This window comes from Colobus angolensis, unplaced genomic scaffold (assembly GCF_000951035.1).
Source record: "Colobus angolensis palliatus isolate OR3802 unplaced genomic scaffold, Cang.pa_1.0 Scaffold31, whole genome shotgun sequence".
Classification (NCBI taxonomy): Eukaryota; Metazoa; Chordata; class Mammalia; order Primates; family Cercopithecidae; genus Colobus; species Colobus angolensis.
In genome coordinates, this window is record NW_012116377.1 from 9,861,515 (window position 1) to 9,870,412 (window position 8,898).

Below are 8,898 nucleotides of genomic sequence, written 5' to 3' on the forward strand. Positions count from 1 at the left end.
TGAGTAATGAGTTGCATTATAATGCTAACAATGGACATTACTAGGCAACAGGAATTTTTCAGCTCCATTATAATCTTATGGGACCATCATCATATATGCAGTACATCGTTATCTGGAATGCCATTGTGTGGTGCATGACTGTGCTCAACTGTCAACCTGGTCTTTGTCAGGTATAGTCAGTCTCCCAACCTCACTAACCTGCCCCATCTGAAGGTTGCACCAGGCAGGGAGGATTTCTAGTTCTGCCCAACTTTTCAGGGCTCGGTGGTTTGGGGAGTCCTCAGAGCACCCTCATTCTGGGGAAGCAAGCAACCAATTGCCAGATCCCCTTTATACAGCTTTTGCTTAACACACACACACACACACACACACACACACGGGAAGCAAGCAACCAATTGCCAGGTCCCCTTTATACAGCTTTTGCTTAACACACACACACCCACACATACACACACACACCACTATGTTTCTTTTATCTGCCAGTGTTTTTGCTTCAAAATTTCATTGCCATTTCAACATAAATTCCCATAACTATTTCTCAAGTTATAACCTTGACTTGCCAAAGATTTGCACTGCTGACAGAGATACCTTTCTGAAACCAAGATGTAATCATGCCATCCTCCTGTTTACAAATGTTTGGTCACCCCTCATCACCTTCAGGAAAAAGTCTTATATTTGAGAACTATGCTAAAACATATCAGTCATAGCCTGGGAGTGTGAGCTCACCAGGGACACTGTCTTCCCTTTGTATCCCCAGTGTGGAGAGCAGTACCTGGCACAGAGTAGGCACTCCACAAGTATTAACAAATAGTAGATGTCTGGTACATCTTTTTTGAATGAATTTTAGTCCATTGAGAGTGTACTAGTAGGATTCCAGAATCTCTCTGTTGTCTGTAAACAACCAATTTAAATAGCCAACAACAAAAATGTCTGTATTTGGGTTTTAACATGCTATGTCATTGTGTTCAAATAAGAAGTAATGGCATATAAATGCAAAAACAGTGGGATTGACTGCAAGAAGTGCCAGGAAGAAGGAGGATCTATCTGCCAGGCACATGCCTGTAATCCCAGCACTTTGGGATGCTGAGGCGGGCAGATCTCTTGAGCTTAGGAGTTCAAGTCCAGCCTGGGCATCATGGTGAAACCCTGTCTCTGCTAAAAATACAAAAATTAGCTGGGTGTGGTAGCACATGCCTGTAGTCCCGGCTCGTTGGAAGTCTGAGGCAGGAGAATTGCTTGAGCCCAGGAGGTTGAGGCTGCAGTGAACTATGATTGTGCCACTGTACTCTAGTCTGGGCAACTGAGTGAGACCCTGTCTAATAAAAAAAAAAAAGAGAATCTAGTCTGTCTTGTCTATTCCACATTCTACAAGGATTTGTGGTAGCTCATACACAAAATATCACACTATAGTATGCTTCAAATCTGGCTACCAAGTTAAAGAGGGTGACTGAGTTATATAATTCTTATTGGAAAGGAGCAAACATTTCTTAAAATTGAGCTCTAAAACAAATTTCCTACCTGTATGAGAGGTTTGAGTGATAGGGTGGACGTTATACTGTATACTATTCCTATGGCAAATAAGATAATATTAATACTTTCTGACAGCTTTTTTTTTTTTTTTTTTTGAGACGGAGTCTTACTCTGTCACCCAGGCTGGAGTGCAGTAGTGCATTTTCGGCTCACTGCAAACTCCGCCTCCGGGGTTCAAGATATCTCCTTCCTCAGCCTCTGAAGTAGCTGGGATTATAGGCGCCTGCCATCACGCCCTGCTAATTTTTGTATTTTTAGTAGAGACGGGGTTTCACCATGTTGGCCAGGTTGGTCTCAAACCCCGGACCTCAGGTGATCCGCCCACCTCAGGCCCCCAAAGTGCTGGGATTACAGGCATGAGCCACTACGCCCGGCCTTTTTTGACAGTTTCTTATGAAATTCACCTGATAATAATGATAAGCCCAAGTTGGTGATGCCATTTCTATTCAGAGCTAAGATAAAAATGGCCCGTCTATGTGGCCTTCTGTTCTTTAGCTTAATTTTAAGGATAGAGCTCTTGGCCTTTTGACTGCAGGCATTTTGAGATTGTGCTGTCAGGTGAGGGCCTGAACTGCTGTTTGCTGGGTGACTGGTTGAAGTAGTTGTCTATGCTACAGAAACTAAGTGAGAGTTGGTCTGAATGACATGATTTGGGGGAAATGAAGGTGTCTAAGTAGGCGAGTTCACTGGATAGAGATGGTAGGAGCACCTGCAGGCAAGACCAGAAACATCTTGACATCTACATCAATTAGAAAGTATGATCAGCTTTTCGTTCATTACGTATTAAGATTTAAATTGGGCTGGGCGCGGTGGCTCAATCCTGTAATCCCAGCACTTTGGGAGGCCGAGACGGGTGGATCACGAGGTCAGGAGATCGAGACCATCCTGGCTAACACAGTGCAGTGAAACCCCATCTCTACTAAAAAAAATACAAAAAACTAGCTGGGCGAGGTGGCGGGCGCCTGTAGTCCCAGCTACTTGGGAGGCTGAGACAGGAGAATGGCATAAACCCGGGAGGCGGAGCTTGCAGTGAGTTGAGATCCGGCCACTGCACTCCAGCCTGGGCAGAGCAAGACCCCGTCTCAACAACAACAAAAAAAAGATTTAAATTTACTGTGAAGGGTGTGCTAAGACAGACACTTCTGTGTATTGCTGGTGGAAGTATAAATTGATAATAAACTTCTTGGAAAGCAGTTTGGCAATATATTTCAAGAGCCTTAAAAACATTCATGCCATTTGACCTAGTACTTCTACTTCTGGGAAAATGTCCCAAGGAAATAATCCTTTTTTTAAAAAAAAGGTCTAAGCCTCAAATTTTGAGTGTTATTTGTAATGCTTCATTACTTCATTTATAGTATCAAGAAATTCGAGGCAATTTAAATGTCCCACAGGAGAATAAACAAACATATTCACTCAAAGGAATGTCATGATTTAAGCTAAAATCTTTTGAAGAAGAGAAGATAGAAAATTCTTAAAATGTTAAATGAGAAAAGCAAAAGACAATTTTATAAACAGTAGAAGTTAAACTTTTAAAATATGCTTAGAGGGCTGGTGAGAAATACACTAAATAATAAATATTTTGTGTGTGTGTGTGGATACTAAAGCATTTTTAAGAAAAACACTGTTGGCCAGGTGTGGTGGCTCACTCATACCTGTAATCCCAGCACTTTGGGAGGCCGAGGCGGGTGGATGACCTGAGGTCAGTAGTTCAAGACCAGCCTGGCCAATATAGTGACACTCCGCCTCTAACAAAAATACAAAAATTAGCCAGGCATGGTGGTACATGCCTGTAATCCCTGCTACTTAGGAGGCTGAGGCACAAGAATCGCTTAAACCTGGGAGGCGGAGGTTGCAGTGAGCCAAGGTCATGCCGCTGCACTCCAGCCTGGGCAACAGAACGAGACTGTCTCAGAAAAAAAGAAAAGAAAAACACTGTTAATTTATGTATGGCATTTTTGAAAGGGAGACAAATACAAATTTATATTCCCTAGAGAAGGGTGATTTATAATAGAGAGGGAATAATTAATAAACCTGTGTTCAGCTGAATTGCAGTTTTTGTCCCTAGACCTTCTAGTTCCATTTGTTTAAAGTTACTCTTAGCACCTGTAATCCCAGCACTTTGGGAGGCTGAGGTGGGCGGATCACGAGGTTAAGAGATCGAGACCATCCTGGCCAACATGATGAAACCCCGTCTCTGCTAAAAACACAAAAATGAGCTGGGCGTGGTGGTGCGTGCCTATAATCCCAGCTACTTGGGAGGCTTAGGTAGGAGAATCACTTGAACCCGGGAGGCAGAGATTGCAGTGAGCCAAAATCGCACCATTGCACTCCAGCCTGGGCAACAGAAGCGAAACTCTATTTAAAAATAAACAAACAAAAAGTTACTCTTAGCTGGGCATGGTGACTCATGCCTGTATCTTAGCACTTTGGGAGGCCAAGGCAGGAGAATTGTGTGAGCCTAGGTGTTCGAAACCAGCCTGAGCAACATAGCAAGACCTTGTCTCTACAAAACCTTTAAAAAGTTACCTGGGCATGATGGCGCACCTGTGGTCCCAGCTACTTGGGACGCTGAGGCGAGAGGATGGCCTGAGCCCAGGAGTGTGAGGCTGCAGTAAGAGATATGATGGCGTCATGTACTCCAACCTGGGTGACCTGGTCTCTTTTTTTAAAAAAAAAAAGAAATCCTTTAATTCTCAGTTCTTTTATTTTTACTTTTTTTTTTATTGTTGTTTGAAATCAAAGAAATCAAAGGCTTCCTCTGTATGGGTGCTTTCCTTACAGGTGGGTGGGTAGTTATTGCTTCAACCTCATTAATCTCCACCCCCCAGCAAAATGAAACTTAACATGTTAATAAGCCAAATATAATTTTCTGAATAGGTCTGTTATAAGAGAAATATGGAAGAGTACAATTCTGCCATTAAACATTATTTTACAAGAATGGCTTAAAACATAAGCCTTGTTTTGCAGTATATGAGCTTTCGATCTTCAATACATGTTTTTAAAAAAGATTGGTTTCTAGAGGAAATCCACAGCTGCATATTGTCCCATCTAAGTGTGATCTGGCTAAATACATTCACTAAATGTTTGACTTACTGATTAGCTTTGTTAGCTGTATTACACAATTATATAACCAGGTTTTGTAATTCATTTATACATTTATTTGCGTATTTATTTACTTTTACTCATTTATTTATTTTGAGACAGGACCTCATTCTGTCACCCAGGCTGGATTGCAGTAGCACCACAGCTTACTAGCCTCAACCTCCCAAACTCAAGCAATCCTCTTGCCTTAGCCTCCCTAGATATGGGACTAGAGGTGTACGCTACCATGGTGAGGAGCAGTGGCTCACACCTGTAATCCCAGCACTTTGGGAGGCTGAAGCAGGCGGATCACGTGAGGTCAGGAGTTCAAGACCAGCCCAGCCAACATGGTGAAACCCTATCTCTACCAAAAATACAAAAACTTAGCCGGCCATGGTGGCATGTGCCTGTAGTCCTGGCTTCTTGGGAGACTGAGGCACAAGAATCACTTGAACCTGGGAGGTGGAGGTTGCAGTGAGCCGAGATTGTACCAGTGCACACCAGTCTGGGTGACAGAGTGAGACTCTGTCTCAAAAAACAAATAAATAAAATAATCAAAGATGATCAGTGTTATAACTTGAGGACATTGGGAGGATAATTGTGCCAGGGCTTGTGATGAACAAGGTGATTTTAAAAATATTTTAAAAATAGTCTTTTATGTCGTTATGCTTGTTGGCAAAATATTCAAGTGGATAATAAAACATACCTAACTTAACCATTAGATAGTGTATCAAGTCTGATGTCCATGAGCTTCCAGCACTCATTAGACACGAATAGGATTGATTTCTCATCCTTTGTTGCCTATTTGTTTTGAAACCCATATTGTAAAATAGTCTTATTTTAAAGATTAGGTAGTGCTTTTGCTTTCTCTGTCTATACAGTAAGTGTAAAAAATACTGTACTTGGTCAGTGGTTTTGAGAGGGTTAAGAAAGGCACCTGGATCCCATGGTTTTGTAATACCATTAAAAATATTATTGTTTTTAGGGAGAAAACTTTGTTTTAATACTGACTACATTGAAAACAGTCTGTATAGCAATATAGACACACTTTTCAGTTGTTCGAGATCATTTTGGCTCTAAACATTTAAATTGTAATGTTTTAGAAGATGTATTATATACTGAAACTTAGTACAATACATTTATTTGTCCATCCTAAAATTTCTTTCAGGAATTGTTCCATCTTCTGTTGTCCTGACTTCTTTCCAGGTGATGTCAAGAGTTTTTCTAATATGGGCAGTAACACATAGCGTCAAAGAGGTAAGTGTTTATGTAGACTAAAATAAAATAATGTCAACACTAACAAACTAGTCAGCTTTTCTGATTCACATGTTTGTTATGGCTAGGGAGTTCCAGGTCAGAGTTCCAGGTCATATCAATATAGCTGAGATAAAGCTCACATTCACTGTAGGAACTGGGTTAATAGTGGAAAACTTACCCCAGATGTACAGTGTTGTTAAAGAGAAGACTGATTAAATGGTGAAGTCCTATAATCCGAGTTCTCATGGAGGTTCAGATGGTGTGGATGTGGTCTGCAACTCAGTTATATTTTTCTGATATCTTGTTCGTATCTAGCACACTAAACTCTGGGCATCTGCATTTTTGTTTTGTTTTTGAGACGGCCTCTTGCTCTGTCACCCTGGCTGGAGTGCAGTGGTGCAATCACGGCTCACTGCAGCCTCAGCCTCCCAGACTTGAACAATCCTCCCATCTCAGCCTCCTAAGTAGCTGGGACCACAGGCATGTGCCACCCCATCCAGCTAATTTTTTTGTATTTTTTGTAGAGACGGGGTTTTATCATGTTGCCCAGGCTGCTCTCAAACTCCTGAGCTCAAGCGATCTGCCTGCCTCAGTCTCCCAAAATTCTAAGATTTCAGGCATGAGCCACCACACCTGGCCCAAGTCATCATTTTAAACCTATACAGTAGTTCCCTCTTATTCAAGGGGAATACACTCCAAAACCCCCACTGGATACCAGAAACCGTGGATAGCACACAACCCGATTGCTGCTGAAACACGTTTCTGTTTATGTCTTCCACCCACAAATGTAATGCCTTTTACATATTTACTAAGCATTTATCATGCCCTGTGGCCGCAACTTTTGCAGTCTGAGGTTCACCAGCAAAAGTAGCACAAATTTATTTTTCCTTCTTCACAATTTCACAGATAGAAGATTTGTTCCTACTGTGGGTCTTAGCAACTTCAGCATACAGTTTGTTTTGTTTTGTTATTAAGCTGAGAACTTTTACTGTCTCGCTTCAAGGAAGTTCTTTATGGCTTCTCTTTGGCGTATCTGAATTGCCAGCATCTTGCATTTTGGGGCCGTTTTTAAGTAAGGGTTACTTGAACACAAGCACTGATAACCAAGTTAGCTACTAAGTGATTAACGGGCCAGTAGCATATACAGTGTGGATACACTGGACAAAGGGAAGATTCGTGTCCTAGGTGGGATAGATTGGGACAGCATGAGATTTCATCATGCTGCTGAGAACAGTGTACAACTTAAGAATTAAGAATTGTTTCTTTCTAGAATTTTCCATTTAATATTTTTGGACTGTGGTTGACTAGGTGTAACAGAAACTACAGAAAGTGAAACTCCAGATAAGCAAAGACTGTGATATTTCTTCCTCCCATACTTTTGTGTAGATACCATTTCCTTTTCATTTTAACCAACAACTCGTAATTTTATCTTCCAATAGTCTCCAATGACCTAAAACTTCTTCCTAGTAGTAACTCATTTACATTCTTAAATGGGTAAGTATGTACTTTCAGTAATTAAGTGCTAGGTACATGAAGTCAAAATATTGTTCACTATGAAGTATCCAGTCACTTTGCCAATATAGTCAGATATTGTCCGAGTGCTAATCCACCAGTTGATAGATTCTTTATGGGCTCTGCTTCCTCCCTTCCACTTAGTGACCACTCCTCAGCTTATGAGCACATCTGCCAAAGCAGGTAGACAGGTACATCAAAAATGCCTTACAACTCAAATCAAGCAATTCTATTAGTCAAGTTGCTGTTAGCAACATTTGCCAGGATTTCCTGGGTAGATCATTGAAACTGGTTGGCTTGCAAAGCTATTAAATGTCTCTGTAGGTACACGGACCTGGTGTCATCCTCCACAGCCACGCTGCCTGCCAGATGCAAAGGACTTAAAATGTAACAGACGGTTTCACATACATTATCACATTTGAGTTTTACAGTCATTTGTTATGTACTCATTACATTTGCGTATTCAAAATTGTTTCTCTGCAACCAGAGTGACTCAATTTCTGCTAACATTAACATATCATTTTATTTACCTGCTTAAAAAAAAAGAAAAAGAAAAGGCATATCATTTTCTGAAGAATGTAGTACAGTATATTTTATTGTCTTCCCATCGCCTCTTGGATCTTCTTGTTTTTACATATGCACTGTTGATGAGTTGACTTCCTCTTTCCACTTGTAATTGGACTTCAGCATTTCTGCTGTCCTAGGATCATAGTTCTTTTCTCCTTATTCTCTTTTTCTTTGCACAGAACTCCTCATTCATGGTTTTGTTTAGAGCAGTAGGTGCCCTCCATCCCTGCCCTGTGTCTTCAACAGCTAACTTGAAAAGCCTGTTGCTGTGGCCCCTCAGAGGCCAGTGCTTACTATCTGTCACCTTGAAAAGCCTGTTGCTGTGGCCCGTCAGAGGCCAGTGCTTGCTATCTGTCACCTGTTCCCTGGCCCCTTCTCTTGGCCAAATGCTATTTTTCCTGCCTTGGAATTTCATAATAGCTATAATTCAATTTGTTCTGTACAACATCACATATGACTTCTATTCTTTGATTTCATCAAGCATCTTAAAAATATTTTTATTTTCCTTAATATTCAACTCTGCTTACTTTAATGGTGGGAACTGTATAATTAATGTCTAAGGAAATTGACCTTAGAAATAACTGCTTAATCACATATATCTCGCTTTCTTGTAATGTTCAAATTATTTTCACACTACTATCATTTCTTAGTTTCTTTTTACATCATATTCCCCTCTAAAGTGAACAAGAATTCTTCACTTTAATCACATTACGTGTGAATTTGGACTCCTGCTCCACTCCGCTGCCCTGCCCACTTTCTTTGCTCATTTCCCTTGTTTTTCTGTACCTGGACATGATGTGCTAGGGTGTAGCCTATATAACCTTTTCAGACTAGACTGTACTTTTTTCACATGAGGTGTATTTCCTTTTAAGAAGCCCTATGGGCTGGGCATGGTGGCTCACGCCTGTAATCCCAGCACTTTGGGAGGCTGAGGCAGGTGGATCATGAGGT

The 8,898-nt window shown here is 41.1% G+C and overlaps 1 protein-coding gene across 1 annotated transcript in view; it reads left to right on the plus strand.

Moving 5' to 3' along the window:
* HACD2 (3-hydroxyacyl-CoA dehydratase 2) overlaps positions 1 to 8,898 on the plus strand; it is a 96,608-nt gene that overhangs the window by 52,780 nt on the left and 34,930 nt on the right. Inside the window, exon 5 of the mRNA XM_011950857.1 lies at positions 5,780 to 5,868. Within this exon, the coding sequence (XP_011806247.1) occupies positions 5,780 to 5,868 (89 nt within the window). The remainder of the gene's footprint in view (positions 1 to 5,779; positions 5,869 to 8,898) is intronic.